This window comes from Solanum pennellii, chromosome 1, assembly GCF_001406875.1.
Source record: "Solanum pennellii chromosome 1, SPENNV200".
NCBI classification, from domain to species: domain Eukaryota; kingdom Viridiplantae; phylum Streptophyta; class Magnoliopsida; order Solanales; family Solanaceae; genus Solanum; species Solanum pennellii.
Genome location: NC_028637.1, coordinates 91,625,422 through 91,644,006, shown reverse-complemented (window position 1 = coordinate 91,644,006; position 18,585 = coordinate 91,625,422). Strand labels below are relative to the sequence as shown.

At 35.2% G+C, this 18,585-nt stretch overlaps 1 protein-coding gene across 4 annotated transcripts in view; it reads right to left on the bottom strand.

Annotated features, from left to right (window-relative positions):
- The window catches only part of LOC107008068 (uncharacterized protein At5g08430), a 19,087-nt gene extending 6,082 nt beyond the window's left edge, over positions 1–13,005 (bottom strand). For 2 of the 4 annotated variants that reach the window (XM_015206972.2, XM_027915053.1), the window contains exons 1-6: positions 12,807–13,005; positions 12,549–12,702; positions 11,329–12,006; positions 5,051–5,163; positions 3,650–3,709; positions 2,379–2,429 (exon numbers count right to left, since the gene is read on the bottom strand). In XM_015206972.2, coding sequence (XP_015062458.1) covers positions 2,379–2,429; positions 3,650–3,709; positions 5,051–5,163; positions 11,329–11,968 — 864 coding nt within the window. In that variant the 5' untranslated portion in view covers positions 11,969–12,006; positions 12,549–12,702; positions 12,807–13,005. The remainder of the gene's footprint in view (positions 1–2,378; positions 2,430–3,649; positions 3,710–5,050; positions 5,164–11,328; positions 12,007–12,548; positions 12,703–12,806) is intronic. The other 2 variants (XM_027915043.1, XM_015206974.2) reach the window with 2 other exon arrangements.
- Between the last annotated feature and the right edge of the window lie 5,580 nt (positions 13,006–18,585).

The following is an 18,585-nucleotide window of genomic DNA, read 5'->3' as shown; positions in this document are numbered from 1 at the left end:
ATATATATATATATATATATATATATATATATATATTAATTTCTTTAAATAAATTTACTAGCACAACCATAAAACATAAAATCAAGAAATAAAACAAAATAATTAAAATGTTTTGAGGGATATTTTTGTCTTTATTAAACTTATCCCATGGTATATCCCATGTGTTCCTAATACCTCCAAATGGAAGGTATTAGTGATACATCTATAATATCATGTAGGAGGTATAACTAATCCATGTATTAGTTATACATAGACCCAATTTCTTACCAAACATAGTACTAAATAATTCCATTCATAATACATGGACTATTTATTTTAATGCGTCCTACCAAACGACCCCTAAATATTTAGTGTTCCACATTATTTGAGAGAACGGGATGGTCCCTTTATATGAGCTTGGGTAATTCCGACCTTATGAGCTAGCTTATGGGATTGAATTATATGCAGAGTCTATTTTCTTGACAAGGAATAGAGCTAGATCCATCCCTGTTCTTGATTTACCCTTTTACACAGTCTATTATATTGTCCATGCATCAAATATCCAACTCCAGCTGCGTGAAAGGGTGTTAAGTGTCCTGCATTGATTGAACACTGTCTCCTTATATGCTTATCATCATCTCATGAGCCAGATTTCAAGGTTAAGTTAGAGTCTAGGTCGATTTCATTTACAACTATGCCTCAGTCCCAAGCAAGTTGAGGTTGCCTATATGAATTCTCACTAACCATGTTACTCTATTTAAAGTTACCAATTTCAGAAAAAAAATAACCATGTTACTCTATTTAAGCTCAACTCACTAAGCATTTTTTCAATTGTCGAAGGTAATTCATTCAGACAAAATTTTCTTCTATGATTCAATAAGTGAACTTGATAAAGTAGGGATTTTCAATGCCACAGCTTCTCATGAAAAGATGATGTCACTGTGTACCTACCTCTAAAACTGATCTCATGTGGTAAAAAGACAAATAAGAGAACAGAGAAATAGGAAGATGACTTGGAAAATAGACAACATCATAGTTTATGAAGATAATTTGTCTGACCTAAACCTCCTTCCAAGAATCCTATCAGTATCTCTCCTACGTTCCTTCCCACAGCCGCTGCTCCTATTTAATACTCCCAGCAGCAACACACTGGGTCGAATTCACATCCTTCACCAGATGAGAGCCTGTCTCCTTCATGCAGTTTCCTAATAGTTGCTCGAAAGGGTAGTTAGTCCAATAATAATTCTCAACATGGATGTGGAACTTTCATGTCCTAAAGATGGTATACTTTTGATGTATTAGAAAAAATTGGTATGCTGAATTGCAAAACCAATAAATATTACTCCTGTAAACCTGAATGTTGAGCTTCTTCTCGAACAGGTTATTATCGAAAATTGGTTGTCAAGCTCAATTATGTCATGATGACATGACTAGATATCTCATTTGATGAGAGTATTTATTAGCAAGTTTATCCAAGCTCTTTGGGAGTCCTTTGAATGAAATTATTTGAATTGTTAGGTATATCAAAAGGCCTCTACAGGCATTGGTACCAAAGTAAATTTTCCAGCCTTTTCCAACATAAATCTTTCCTCTCGAGGGTCGCCTATCAATATAGTCGATCAGTCAATATCTTTATCGTTTCGGTCAACGAAATAGTGTTCCCCAGGAGTGGGAATCTAGTTTCTGCACAGTTTTTATTGTTTTCCCGTGGCAATGATGAACTCTTTTGACTTTTGCAGAGTTGTATCAAGTCTTCCTCTTGACCTTGAATGAGATATTTTCCCAAAAAAAAAATACTCCCATGCCTTCATGATATTCCTCCACAAACCACAACCAAAATGATTTACTATTGTTGATTCAGTAATTATGGAATGATCTCCTAATCCTTCGTTAGGTATTACATAATTAATTCAACAGCTTCCCTCTATGAATAGGTGTTCTGAACATGTAGCCTATACACCTACAAACACTTTCTGAATATAGTTCACTATTGTCGGTTGATTTCTATTAAATATTTTGAGTGATATTGTTAGTTCATCTTCTATAGAGATTTATCTGAAGGCATAACTCCTATAACAATGTACCAAAAATAAAAATAATAACTCCTATAACGATGTACACCAGAGTGTGAACAAATTCCCTCTCAGTCACTCACATTTCACATTTCTGAGTCTTCCAACTGGAGTATGGTCTGAACATACAGACAGGATTATTGACAACATCAATTTATATTAGGTCAAAGATCTAGCCTGGAAAAAAGGGTTGAAAGTTGCATATAATAAGCATAGTGTAGATGGATTTTCACAAACCATTTCTTTGAGAAAATAACTTCCAGCTCAAAAAAATGCAGTTGACAAGGACAACCAGACAAAGAGACTCGGTAGAGAATTCAAACTTACATGCTTAGTGATATCCTTGTGCAGATTTTGCGCTTTTGACTCAAGCTCCAACTGCCAAGAAGTGGGTAAATCAATTGCCAACTTGAAAACAAAGTTATGACGTTAAAGAAAAAAAGATCATACATTACTAATCTGAAGAAGAAAGTTATAATGCACTAAACATAACTCAAAATGGAACTAAATCTCAACCTATAGTACTAACAAGACAAGAAAACTTAAGATTTACTCTTCCCCACATAAATAAAAGCATTCATAAGAAGAAAGAATAGGAGCAGATATTAAGTATTAACATAGTTCAACTCGGAGGCGATGCAAAATCTAAGCTAAACATTCACACCAAAGTTATTCAGAGTAATAAATCATTGAGAGTGTCAAAATCTAGAAGAATACAGTAACTGACAATTTCCAATGCTGCAGTCTACAGAAAAGTAATTTAGAAGAAAAAAAGAAAATATATTGGAAGAAGCGAGGGGTCAGACACTAAGATCGAAGCTATTAGTTTGTAAAAGAAAAGAACAAAGGTCGCCAATTTGAAGAGATACACCTACTCAAGACAATATTAGACACAGTTCTTTTCCATATATTTTCATTTATATATAAGTTGTCCAAGTGATCATTCCTCAGAAGGTCTACACAATCAACAGCGAAGAAAACCTCAAGTTTTCATGAAGAATTTTTTTTTTTTAAACAAATTGTGTGTATTTCATCCTCTCCTTGGGAATCAACAATATCCACCTCAAAGTGAAGAAGCGGAATCTTTTTACAAATCTCACTAGATTCTCTACCAAATACAGGATTGAGAAAATATCCATAATCAGTTGGCTACATCTTTAAAATCCTTGTAGAGATTCCTTTGTTATCAAATCAAGGAAAATTGCACCAACAAAAAAAAAAGAGATATGTGAACATGACTTAAGATAATCAGCTTCTTCTGTATGCAATTTAATTCTTGATTCCAGTTACGTCAAAGTGATAATCAGATTTTGAGCATAGCAGAAGTGAAGAAAGAAGAGAAATTGATAATGATGGTAGGACCGTAATATATCACCTTTGACAGGAAAGGGACGTCACAAGCAAATGAAAATAGGAGATGCAAAACAAAGGAAGAAGAAAATATAGAAGGACAGAAGGGTTTGATTTGAGAGGAGAAGGGTAGAGGGTGGGCCCATTATCCACCGAGTTTTACACCATGCGCCATTGCCCTGGGGGATATCTCGGTTATCAAGATAAATTATAGAATGAAAGACTTGCTGGTGCTTTAGATATCTTACAACAGTAGGCCTCTTGAGCAAACCAGCTTTTATTCTTTCACGCAAATTCTCACATTCTTCCTGTCAAGAGAACGAGAAATTCTTATGAAAGAGGAAACATATACAATATTGAACAAATGAAGCAGAAATATAATGGTATATAGCAAGTGTTCATACAGAAGAAAAGCTTTTGACATTTGCACAAACAAATTTTAGACATTTTTTTTTTGTGTGTGTGTGTATATATATGAGTAAGGATAAAGGAGAAGTGTTGCGGTAGATTGACATCCACTATATGATGATGGACTGCTTGTGTGAATACACACAAGGATACACCCTCACTATATGCATATATATCCGATACACTCCTTCCCCCAGGTTGCATTTGTTCTCTTATCAGAGCCAATCTATACCAACTTTTACATAAGATTGTACATAGATTAATTTCCCTTTGAATAATAACAATTAAAACTTCAGAAACTATATAAAAATTACAAATAAGTAAACTTACAAAGCTATCTACAGTAATATCTTGGTCAAACATTATTATGTTAAATTCTCGAGAAGTGAAATATCTACAGTAATATCTTGGTCAAACATTATTATGTTAAATTCTGGAGAAGTGAAATATGATGAATATTTTGAGACACGGGTATATTTAGGTATGGAGTCATAAAAAATTAGTCAATAAGAAACACGAGCCCTCCAATCTTGTTAAAGTAAGCAAATCTATTGACTAACATCATACAAGAGAGAGACTACTCTATATACCAAAGCCATTGTGTTGAAAGAAATTGACAAATACACTCAATCCAAAAACATCAAGCAGTTCTACAAATATGAAATATGTAGATGCTAAATGCAGAGTACTTATAGTAGTAGCATATTTAGTATAGCTAAATAGTGACAAGGAGTTTCTCAGACCAAGTACCTAGGTAGTCCACACAATCAGAAGTAGCTTTACCAATAATACGCAACTTACGCACTCAAGGGTGTGTGACCTAATGGTCAATGAAGTGAGACAATATCACAGGGGACCAGTTAACCCGGTACCTATGCTAGTGGGAGATGACAGTTACGTAGTGGCATATGTTAGGTGCACATAAAAATGACATGGACACCACCATTTTTGAAAAGATGAAAAAATAATTTTAAAAAAATAAATTTAAAACATTCAAGCTTGTATATTCCTAGTTTTGATCAATTAGTAAGCATCCTCTGGTGCATTCTCGACCTTTGAATAGAATATATTTTCAAGAAATCATTTTTTCTTTTTTTGTAAAAATTAAAAACCACTCAGATTTGCCAAATTCAGTCTCAGAATTGCCATAATCGATCCCAAGAGGGGGCAGAGAATGGAGTAATTTCGAATCAGAGCCATCCAACACTTTGATTGAATATATACTGTTAACAGTTGCTTACCTCATAAAAATTATCATCAGATAAGGATGATATTGGAATGTCTTTCATCAAATTTGAAAGTTGAAGGTGAATTTCAAAAGCTGCATCACTGGCTGCCATAACCTTTTTTACACCTGTGAAGCATTCAGCTTTACAATGAAAGAAGCAAGGAGGATAGAGAATATTACTTAATGGAAAAGACAGCATTTGTTTCCCCTTTGATTCAAAATTGCCTTTGATCATCAAAGTTTCAGGTAAACTACATATTTTAGGATTCATAGTTAGGCAAACAGCATTTTTTGGGAGTAGCTATTTTCTTTTTCCTTTTTGTTGTCCAGTACCCGCATGGGAGTAAGCTAATTGTTTGTGTTGCCCTTGGAGATTCATGAGAATTCCACTAGGAACAATGACTATGAAAAGGAGAAGAGAGAATGGCATTAGGAGGAGATTGATAAACACCCATAACATTTGATGTTTAAAATATTCATTGGTTGTTATAAGCAAAAATTATCCAAAAAGTTTATTTCTTAATGTTATGAAAAGGTTAAAAAAATTATTCAAATTTAAAATTTCAAAAGATATGCATATTTCACTAATTAAAAATTAGATTAATACATTATACTAAATGTTAGCACTTTGTCACCATTTTATAATGATTATCAAGAAAATGAAATCTTTTAACGATGGAAGTGTGTATCCAACAATAATACTTTTGAAGAAATAAACAAATTCAATCTCGGCATATGTTAGCGTGAACTGCTAACATGAGCCAACTGACGGAATGGAGAGAGGACGGAAGAAAAAGGAAGCACCCAAGCTGGTGGTGTCGCCGGGAAGGGTGGAGCATAGAGGATAGGGCTGGGCAGGTTTCAATGGAACAGTGGCCACCTCTTCCAACGAAGGAGGTAACCAGAAACACTATTTGAACAGCACAAAAGGAAGCAAATGGCGATAAAGAAGCTCAAGGTGAAACAAGTTGTAGTCAAGGCAGTGACATACAAGACCCAAAGGAAGCAGAGCCGGAAAAGAAATGGGTAAATTTCTTCAACTCAAGTAGGTTGTCAGCTAAAGGGATGAGTCTGAGCTATATAACTCCTGTCATGAAGAATGGAGAAAAAGTAATTGAGCTGAATAAGGAAGAAATTGACAAAGCAACAGAGGAGTGGAAGCAAGTCCTCATTCTCTATGTTGTAGGGGAATCACCTACCATAGCTGCAATGGAAAGGTACATAGCTTTACAAGTTAATATTGTGAGTAAGCCTAAGGTGTATTACCATAATAACGGATAATTCTTAGTGGGATTTGCTAATATAGAAATGAAAGTGTTGTATTCAGGACCAAATATGCTAAACAATCGACCTATCATTGTGATGGTTTGGAGTCCTGAATTTGATTTTAACAAAGAAGTTTACAAACAGCACCAATTTGGGTGAAATACCCAAATTTGCCACTGAGTTGTTGGAGTATGGATTCCTTGAGCAGGATTAGTAGTGGTTTAGGAGAACCATTATAAGCAGATGAATGCACTACTAAAGTTGATCGAATATCTTTTGCTCGAGTACTGATTGAAATGGATGTGGCCAGGGAATTGCCTCGAAAGTTGAAAGTTGAAGAGCCCAATGGAAGGGTATTTGAACAAGGAGTACAATATGAATGGGTACCAGAGTATTGTGCTAAATGCATGCAAGTGGGGCATAAATGTCATGGAAAAGAAGTGGTGAAAGTTCAGGCAAGGAAAAAAACTAAATGGCAACCTAAGACGGTTGCTAGTACAACAGGGGAGGCAAAGGTACCAGAAATTAAGGAACAAGTAGCAGCAGCTCGAGGGGAGACATGGAAACAAACACCATCAAAGGCAGGAAGAAGCACAAGTAAACCACAGGATATGCAGATGATGATGCAGAACAGGTTTGACACTATACATGTGTATGAGCAAGGAAGCAAAAGTTTGGAGGGTTGCCAACATATGCACAAGGAGGGTGAAGGTGATGGAATAAACCCAAGAGCTCATGCAGCTAGTCACCTGGAACATTAGAGGACTAAATAAACCTTATAAACAGAAGGAATTAAAGCTGTTTATGAGGGAAAATACTAGAGAATAAAATAAAGGAAGGATTAGCTAATAAAATAATTCAGGAAGTTGCACCAGGGTAGAGATATGAGGGGAACTATGCTTATACTACTAAGGGTAGAATTTGGATATTATGGGATCCTAAGTATGTAGACTGTGTAGTGGTAAGTAAGACTGCCCAATACATACAAACTAACATAAAGATTAAAGGAAGTGGAATGGCATTTGTGTTTGTGGAAATTTATGGATTACATACCATTCATGATAGATTGGGACTGTGGGAGGATCTAAGGGGGTTGGTTACTACAGCTCAAGGTCCCGTATTGTGCATGGGAGATTATAATGCAATATTGAGAGCTGAAGACAGACCACAAGGTAGTCAAGTACAAGATATAAAAGTAACAGATTTCAATGAATTCCTATGTGACACTGGTATGCATGAGTTGAAAACAGTTGGGGGCACTTGGTCGAATGGTCACACTTGTAGTAGGATAGACAGGGCTTTAGTGAATGCAGATTGAATGATACAAATGCCAACTATGGAGGTTGCTATACTCAGATCAGGGGTGTCTGACCACCCTCCTTTGAAGATGGTATTAGATGAGGTGAGCTATAAGAAGTATAAAGCTTTCAGATTCTTTAATTGTATTGCAGAGCATGAAAGATTCCTACCTTTAGTAAAGCAAGCATGGCAAGGAGAGGATAAAGGGAGCATGAAAGAAGTATGGAGGAAACTCAAAAGGGTCATCAGAGTCATCAAAGTGTTGAATAACACAGAATTCAGAGGAGTTATAGACAAGATTTATAGTATTAGAACACAACTGCAACAAATCCAACATGACATGATAGATCAGAGGCAGGTGCAAGCTAATAAAGATCAAGAAAAGGCATTAAAACAACAACGGGAGAAATGGAGTTTAATTGAGGAGAGTGCTATGAGGCAAAAGTCAAGGGTTCAAAGGTTGAGTCTAGGAGATGCAAATACAAGTTATTTCTTTGCTCACATGAAGAACAGGCTGGCACAAAATACTATATCTAGCCTTACAAATGCTGCAGGTATAAGTGTACATTCTCAGGAGGCAATTGAAAAGGAAGCTATTACCTTTTACTGGGAACTGCTTGTCAGAATGCAACTAGGCTGCCGAGTGTGGATAAAAAATTAATGAAGGAAGGTGGAAAGCTTAATAGAGAGCAACAACTGAAATTAGCAGCTCCAGTTACAAAAAAAGGAAGTGGAATCTGCTATGCAGGGGATAAATGATCTTAAAGCACCAGGGAAGGATGGACTTAATGCTGTTTTCTTCAAGAAAGCTTGGCCAGTGGCGGGGGAGGAGATAGTTAAAGTTGTTCTAGAATTTTTTAATACAGGGGAAATATACAAGGCAATCAATTGAACAAATGTAATTCTCATTCCTAAGGTGCAGAATCCAACCAAAATCAGTGAATATAGGCCTATATCATGCTGCTCAACATTATATAAAATCATAGCTAAAGTCATTACTGCAAGGCTAAAACCTGTTATGGAAACATTAGTGGAGATCCAAATCAGTTAGCTTTTGTGCCAGGGAGGGCTTTGAATGATAATGTGATATTGAGTCATGAATTGGTCAAAGGATATGGTCGACAAGGAATTTCCAGGAGATGTATGGTAAAAGTAGACATGAGAAAAGCATATGATTCCTTGGAATGGACATTCTTGGAGCAAATATTGGAAGACGTTCAAATGCCAGCTTAAGTCATACAATGGATTATGCAATGTGTCACCACAGTCACTTATTCTATCCAGGTAAATGGACACAGCAAAAACCTTTTAAGGCAAAGAGGGGAGTAAGACAAGGAGATCCAATGTCTCCTTATTTATTTGTGCTAGCCATGGATTATTTAACCAGAATTTTAAAGACCTTGCAGCAAAAACCTGAATTACACTACCATCCTAGATGCAAAAAGCAGAAAATAGTACAGTTCAGTTTTGCTGATGTTCTGCAGAGGTGATCTAAAATCAGTGATGTGTATCAATAATTGTTTTATGATGTTCTCTAAGGCTTTTGATCTGGTTGCAAATGTGGAAAAGAGTAGTGTTTACTTTGGAGTAGTAAAACATGAACAACAAGAGGAAATTTTTCTAAGAGTTACAATATGTGAAAGGTGATCTACCATTTAGGTACCTTGGAGTGCCATTGAGTACTAAAAGAGTTTCCATAGTGAAATGTAAACCTCTACTGGACAGGATGCTGAGTAGGATCACAAGTTGGACAATAAAGTTCTTATCATATGCAGGTAGAGCTCAACTCATCAAGAGTGTTTTTTATGCAATTCAAATGTTTTGGGCTCAGATTTTTGCTTTTCCAAAGAAAGTTATTCAAGCGGTGGAGAATATGTGCAGAAGATTCTTATGGACAGGGAATATTGAGACATCCAGGAAAGCATTAGTTGCATGGGACAAATTGTGTTGGCCAAAAGCAAGTGGTGGAATGAATTTTCTTGATATATAATCATGGAACAAAGCAGCAATAGGTAAGTTGTTGTGGAATTTATGCCAGAAAAAAGACAAGTTATGGGTTGTCTGGATACATAGTTACTATGGGAAACCAGGTATTTGGAACATACAGGCTCAACAAGCTTCTTGGGTGATACAGAGGATCTTGAAGGCTGCAAAACATTTACAAGAGGCAGGGGTCACTGAGGAAGACAAAAGAAACATGACACATTACAACATCAGTAAAATCTATAGGCAGATGAGAGGTACAAAGGAGAAGGTAGAGTGGATATCACTAGTTTGGACAAACTTTGGAGCTCCCAAATGGTTATTCGTCATGTATCTGGTAGTGAATGGAAGAAATGCAAAAAAAAGACAGATTGGCAAAATGGGGAGTTCTACAAGTACAAACTTGTCCCTTATGTCAACTAGTGGATGAATATCATGACCAGATTTTCTTTCAATGTGCATATGCAGCAGACATGTGGAGGGGTACATTACAGTGGCAAGGCATAACTAGAAGTTCAATGAACTGGATTAATGAGATACAACGGGCAGTAAATGCATGAAAGGAAAAAGCAGTACGACACTTGTGTATAGAATGGCAATGGCCAGCACCATTTATCATATATGGTAAGAGCGTAATGCCAGAATATTTCAACAAAAGCAGCAGATAGCAGGTTTCTTGATCAGACAGATAATTCAAGACATTCATGGGAGAGGTATAAGGTATCCTAGAATAGCTACTAGATTATGCAATTTGAATAATTATCCATAGACATAGCTAGCATATGAATTGTTGGTTTAGCAAGGATGGAGATTATGTCCATACCGACTAATTTTTGCTTTGTAACGTTTACTTGGTAAATAAAATGTTGACTTACCAAAAAAAAAAGATTCAAAGTATTTGGTCAAAATCTCTAGATTTATATTGGTTTATCTTCAAGATTTTATTTCTATAAAGATGATTGTTATATTACCAATAAAAGAAGAAACTCATTATAATAGAGGAGTAATCTTACAAAAAGAATATTGTTAATAAAGATGAATGTTGTTGTTATGGGTAAAAAGCTGTTAATAGAAGGGGATAAAATATAATGTAGAAAATCGACTCCGAAAAAGAACTTGGCTTTTATAGGGTGGCTGTTACAGAGAGATCTTATTGTATACACATGTAAAGAGGAGCAACAATGCTGAAAACAATCTTTCTCTTTTAAAAATATAAAGATGGGAAAATCTCAAGTTCACCTCTGTTAAATATAGCACTTAAAGAATAAAAATGTATGTCTTTGTAACACCAAAGAACAAGGTAAAACAACAAACACTTACTTTACATAAATAAATCACTCTGATGTTATTGTACATTTTAATCATGAAACCGCAATTTTTGAGTTATTTGTTAATTTTGTTTTCTTTCTTATTTGCTACTTTCTCCTTTTTCTTACCAGTTTAAGTATAGTAAAGAAGTCTGAGTACTTACAACTTCCATATTAATGTTAGAAACAATCAGCAATCGCATCTTTCTAAGTTTAACTAGAAATGCTTCGCAAGAGACCATGACTAAGGATTTGTTCATACAAAAACACGGAGGGAAACAGCATTTAAGGGCTGGATTGTTGCTTCCCTCACTTTTTGCCCAAGTCTCTCTTGTAGGGAGGGAAATCTTTTGTTTTGGAAAACATCAACACAACATCGATATTATTTAGTCACTATAGGATTTTCAGAAAATAAAAGTGCACAATGAAAATATACCTTCAACTTGCTGAAGCTGGTAAGTGTTTTTCTGAAAGTAGTCATTTGGGTCAGATTTTACCCTCACAAAGCTACCCACAATTTTATCTTCGAAACTTTCAGGGGTCTTCAGAAGATCCTGAACTAAGCTCCTCTTCAGGTACACAAGTTTAATGTTTTCAGCAATAACAGCTGCAAAACAGCTTTTAGGAACAACAGGAACCTTTTTCATTGGACTCCCTGTACTTTTTCTTCCCTTAGATGCTATTACAACATCCTCCTCTTTCGAACTGTCAGAAGATTCATCCTCCGATTCATCATGGTTCTCACTGAAGTGCACTTCCAACAAATTACCGATCTTTATCCGCGGTATAGCTTTCTTTCCGAAAAGGGAATGAAGTCGTGCATCACACATAACCCTCTTTTTCTTTTGCGGATTAAGAAGACCATTCGAATTAACATATTCAGTAACAATCGTCGTCACCTCTTGTTGAGAGTAAGATCTGCTTGTATCTTTACCAATTGATTGAAGGAATTCAATCAATGGTTTGGATCCCCATCCAACAAACTCTAGTTTCTTGATCTTGACATTTCTCTTACTTTTCAAAGAAACAGGTAACTGATCCTTGACTTCTTCAACCCAAAAAGAGTTCCCATCCATGCTGTCGGGATAATATGCCAACACGAGCTTTTACACTTCTGGAAAAGCAATTGTCACAAACTCATATCATAATAGGGACAAGCGCAGAACTGTTTCATTACAAACAAAAGCTAAAACAAAATCCCAAAATGAAATGGTATTTGATGATAAGAAAAGCCTCTCCGTCTGTCACGGTTAAAGACAGAAGTGACGCTCAGTTTGCTTGGAAGATCATAGGAAAGAGTTGTGCAATGAAATCAAATTCAAACTAAATTAACGCTGCATCTGATTTTGGTGATGTCGACTTTTAAACATCATTGTACTCAATCTAAACACAACTTTACCTACAAATATATCAAATACGCATTCATGATCTGAATCTCCGTCTAGAGGACAGAAACCAGAGATTTTCATCTGGCACAGGCCAAATTAATGATTTTATTTCTGCACAAGCTTGAATCTTATTTCCCATTATTAAACGAAAAGTGGGTTATTTAACTATCTAACAGAGCATCAGACTTTTCCATCCTTTTTAACAAGCAACGCCAAAAGTAATTATCAGGCTTAATTTGGAAACCCATGAAGGGGGTAGAATTTGTACCTTCTTCACTACCTCTTATCTCAGAAGTGTCTTGAGTGCTGCCACAAGGACTCTTTCCAGTGATTGATTAGCAATAGCACCACTAAATATATGTATTCGTCTTCATAGCATTCATACGAATTCTAGTCAAGTAAAAAATGTTTCAAATATTTATCTACAAAAGCAACAAGATCTCCCAGATTAGTAGATAAACTAAAGATTTTCATATGTGAAACTCACAAAAAGAAACCCAAGAGAATAATTTGATGCCTGGTTTACCTTCAGGAAAATACCACTTCCTTGAGTGAAATCGAGTTGCTTTATATTGTAGAGTAGACCCTCTTCATCTTCTCTTGCAGCTCGGTCTCTCCGTTCCGTCAAAGAGAAAACATGTGTTTTAAATTAGTGTCATCGAATGAAATATGCAAATATAGGTGAATATGTGATGTTTTCTCTAGAAATATTTAATACCTCAATCTTAACGCCAAAAAAATGAAGAGAAAAAAAAAACATTTATAAATTCCACACTACATAACTACAAAAATGTTATTCCTTTCGCTAAATTTCATCGACGATCTACGTGTCAGTTACATATTCACCTCTACTAATTGCTAAATCTTGGGGCCCGTTTGGCCATAGATTTTAAAAAATGAAGAGAAAAAAAAACATTTATAAATTCCACACTACTTAACTACAAAAATTCTATTCCTTTCACTAAATTTCATCGACGATCTACGTGTCAATTACATATTCAACTCTACTAATTGCTAAATCATTGGAGCCCGTTTGGTCATAGATTTCCCAAATAATATTTGGAGAAAAATTTTGGCAAATAGTGTTTGTCCATACAATTTGTCATTATCTGACAAATATTTTTAACAAATATTCCAAATTCCCAAATACTAGTTTATTCTAGTATTTGGGTCAAATCTCATTATTTGGGATTATATGAAAAATAAAATTTTACGCCAAACTTTTGTCTTTTACAAAAACACCCTCTACAATAGTTGTTTGCGTTGTATTACATAATTATTTTACGTGAACATCAAAGTAGTGATGACAGTAAATATGAAAGTGATGATATGGTGATTGACGAAAAATGATGAACAATCGGCTTAGAGTCACAAAGTCATGTATTTTGGACAGCGAGAGGTGACAAGAGCTTGCCTTGCCATGCGGCGAGGCGATCGCCTTTTTGAATCGAGGTGTCAATTAATACCAAAAATTATAAATATTAATTTTATATATAAATATCCAAAATCTTAATAGCAATAACATGTATTAGCAAATATTTCAATTCAAATGTCCCTCTTTTTGCTAGCATCCGCCATTGAATTCAATCAAGACTGTTTATGGACAAACGAATAAATAATTACAAAAGAATTAATTTTTTTAAAAAATAATAGACAGCAAGCTGTGAAACAGAGAAAAAAAACAAACAAACAGTGAAGGCAGCAAGCTACACTGATGGGAAGAAACGAAAAAAGAAGAGAAGAAGAACTCTCAAGAAGAAGAAGAAGAAAAGAAGAAAAAAAAATCGCGACAGTCGTGCGATGAGCAGTTATCTTTGAGGGATTGATTTCAAGTCGTGCGATGAAGGAGGAGAAGAGGCGAGGGGAAGAGGAGTAGTCGCGACAGTTGACTTCAAGTTTCCAATCGCAGCAGCAGCTCTAATTCCAGTCAATTTCAAGTCTCCAATTGAGAAGGAGCAGTCGCGACATAAGTTTGAAAAAATACCAAAAAAAACCCTAATTTGATTATTTGGCTTTTTAATTATTAAATTCAGACTTTTTTTAAATTCAGATTATTTGGCATTGGATTTTGAGTACTTTGTTGCTCGGGGAGGTTTAGTAGCATTGTATGTCGATTATGTGAGTCACTCTGTTAACTGGAACAGTCTTTGCAAGTTTGGTTTGAGAAGTTCAACACTGTAATTTTATTACTCTGTGTTTTATCGGCATTATGCATCAAATTCAGTATTTCATGAGAAGATCAAATACATTGAAATTGATTGTTAATTTCGTGAAGTCGAGTGATCAACTTGCAGATATCTCACCAAGCCCATCATTGGTACTCGTGTTAATTATATTTGTTACAAGCTAGGTACATGAATTGGATGCACTATCTTGAGGGGGAGTGTTAGAATAGGAATAGGTTTATACAATCCTATTAGAATAGGAATACTAAATGGTATTTCTTGGTAAATGATTGTAGTCTAGAGCTTATAAATAGGGTTTCAATGTAATAATGTAGACACAACACAATTCAATAATATTTTTTTCATATATTTCTCACAATTACCACACAAGTCCTTTCAAATTTATAAAAATCCTCCACATCTAACTTGTTATTTTGCAATATAAAGAAAGTTTGTGTAGCTAACCCACTATAATTGTTCCAAATTTCCAGAGTCTACAGAATACATCAGGCATTACCACACAAGTCCTTTCAAATTATGAAAATCCTCCACATCTGACTTGTTATTTTGAAATGTGAAAAAAACTGATTGATTCGTGCTGCCTCTTCTCCATATAGACAGCATATTGAACACACAATTGTAGTCCCTCTTCATTAGGTTATGCTGAGTTAGCACCGCATTTCTAGTCGATACCCAGGTAACACATGTTACTTCAAAGCATCCTAGGTTCCTTTTCTTCCACATTGTCCACCAAATACAAGCAGAGGAAATTTTCCATCTTCCCCTCTGTGTAGATAAGCTACTATAACTATTCCATTTTTCCAGAGTCTACAGAATACTTCCAGGTATTACCATACAAGTCCTTTCAAATTTATAAAAATCCTCCACATCAAACTTGTTATTTTGCAATGTCAAGAATGTTTGTGTATCTAACCTACTATAACTGTTCCAAATTTCCAGAGTTAACAAAATACTACCAGGCATTACCATACAAGTCCTTTCAAATTTATGAAAATCCTTCACATCTGACTTGTTATTTTGCAATGTAAAAACAACTGATTGATTGTCGATGCCTCTTCTCCACATAGACATCATATTAAACACAAAACTGTAGCACTGCATGTCTAGTCAGTACCCATGATACACATGCTACTTTATAAGGAATTTTGACTTCCAAATCAGTTTCCAAGGCCAACAGTTAGCCTGCTTGTTTGAAATATTGTATTTTCTGTAGGCACCTTTGACAGAACAAGTACCTTGGCTATTTTCCAAACCTTAGAACAGAGTCTTCAGAGGTGGAAACTCCCTTGAATTGTTCCAAGGTAAAGTAGAAATCTGAAAGCCTGTCAATCTCCCAATCATTAAGCATCCTTCTGTAGCTCAGATTCCAACCTTGATTGTCCCAAACATCTCCAACAGTTGAGCTTTGTTTCTGATTCAGATTGTATACATTTGGATATAGTTGCTTCAAAGGAGTTTGTCCTATCCATTTATCTTACCCAAAAAGAAATACTCTCACCATTTCCTACTTTCACATAGGAGTTGTTTTTGGACTTTGACCACAGAAGCCTGATGATTCTCAAACACTAACTCCATATGGACAGCTTACCAGCTTTGTCATCTAATTATCTTCCATGTCATATTTCATATTGATAAATCAAATGGAACTTTTTGGTGTCACTGTTGCCTTGCCACAAAAAATCCTTTTTAGAGCATCCAGTCTATCCCTTACACTTGCAGGAATTGGAGAATTGAGAATACAGACATCATGTAAGTTGGCAAAGCATCTAATACTCTATTTATCAAAGTCGATCTCCACACACACACACCAAACAGAATAAAAAAGCTATTGACTCCTCCACTTCACCAACTTCTTTTCACATTCTCCAATACATTGTTCCAAAGTTCCTTGGACTTGCCCTTTGGCCCCAGCAGCATACCGAAATATAATATGGGAAGTTTTTCACTAATTTTTCCTCCAAGTATTCCAGCCAACAGGCAAATGTTTGTTACCTCATTAATAGGGTATAAGAAGCTCTAATTCCACTTGACATGTAACCTAGAGATAGTTTTAAATGGAACAAAAATCACCCTCAGCATCTTCAACCACTTAATATCTGCATCACAAACTATCACAGTGTCATTTGCATTTCGCAGGTGAGATTTCTCCGGGCTTATATCATTCCTAGTAGAGACATTGAAGCCTTTTATCAAGTTAGTTGAGTGTGTTTCTTCAACATATCATTAAGATCTTCTATTGCAATGATGAACAAGAAAAGGGACGCTGCTCACCCTGTCCCAAGCCTCTCTGAGATTAAAAGAAATATGTTGGTGAACCATTGACCAAAATAGAAAATTTATCATAGAATTTGATCCATCTAGCACCACAACCCATCTTCCTCAAAGCTTCAATTAGAAGTTAGATGATCATAAGCCTTCTGTATATCCAACTTACAAAAAAAAAATGCCCGGTTGTTTGTTTTTAGTTCTTAAGCCCACACATTCATTGTCAATAAAAAAAAGCATCCATGATTTGTCTTCCTCTCACAAGTCATTTGTTGGACACCCACCAGTTTAGCTATCACCTTTTTAGTCTTTTAATAAGTATCTGGGAAATAATCCTGTAGATTCTATCTATCATACTAATAGACCTAAAGTCTGTCAGCTCCTTTGCTCCATCTGCTTTGGAATCAAAGCCACATATGTGGCATTAAAGCTCTTTTCAGAAACACATCCTTCGTGAAAAATTAAATAGCAATGATAACATCCTTACACAAACCTCCCAACTCTAAGAGAGAAAAAAGGCATGGGAAACCCATAGGGGCCAGGTGCTTTGTGACCGACAAATGCTTGTACACTATTCTAAATTTCGAAATTGTTCCTCATTAGGTGTTCCTCTCTCACCCCACAACAAAACAGTTAATCTTGCATACATAATGTCAAAATCTGATAATTTCAGTAGCAAGGAAGAAAACGTACCAAACCATTAAACTACTCATTCAATAAAATCTCATTATACACCCTAACCCCTTCAGTAAAAATTACATGACATTCCGGGAAAAGGCAGCACATATAAAAATAAAAGGAAAAACTTTAACAATAAAAGGAAAGAAATTGGGGCAAAAAACAAAGACAAAATCCCAGTAAAACCAAATGATACCTGTGAAGTAGTGGCAACGCCAAAAGATTCTCTTGAGTAACCAAATTCAGCAATGGAAGAACTAAAGCTCTCTTGATAAGACTGAAATGTATATAGAATTGAACTGCATAAAAATGGGTATGAAAAATTAACCAAAAACCAAAAATCAGACGGCAAAATTTATGTCAAGCAAACAAATTAAACTAAATTTCCAAAAGGAGAAAGTTAAATGGAAACTCGGTTTATTGAGTTTTAACCTGAACAGAGAAATTCGCCGGCGAGTTTAATCAAAAAGGAGAAAGCGAAAGAAGAGCGAGTGTCGCCGGAGAAGAGAAGAATATGCTTTTTATTTCTCCACTATGGGTTTTAGCAAACGTTACAACTTTTGTCCCTTTGTGTACAGATTGCTAGAACGGTTGTTTGACTCGCATATCTCTTGACAAGTGGTTTCTGAAATTATAAATTTGAGCTTTTATTTATGTTTATGTAGTACTCGATTCCTTTTTTTTTAAGTCTAGAAGTATAAACACCACTATAGGTTATTTTAATTATTATAGAATATGGTACAAGTACATAAAAAGTGTTGTAAAATTCATTGTATAATATATATGAATTATCCATTAGATTTATCCATTATTAAATGGATTCATGTATAGGTGCTTCCAAGGTGATAAAAACTTCCAAGATAACTATGTATCTATTAATTAGATGACTTTTGAAGTGATATCTCAACACTATAAATAGAAAAATCACTCACCATTTGGAAGACACACTTGAATAAGAAAATTTCCCTCCTCTATCTTATACTTCTTGTCTTCTTCTTATTATTATAATATTCTGAGTTTTCTTTATAATAAAAAATTATTAGGGTGAATATATTGATAATCGGATGGCCATATGAAATTAAAAGACGTATGGTAGCCAAAAAGAATCAAAGAGCATTGTAGAAAGGGGTGAGGTAAGAGGCGGACCTATGTAGAAAAGCGTGAATGTATATGTAT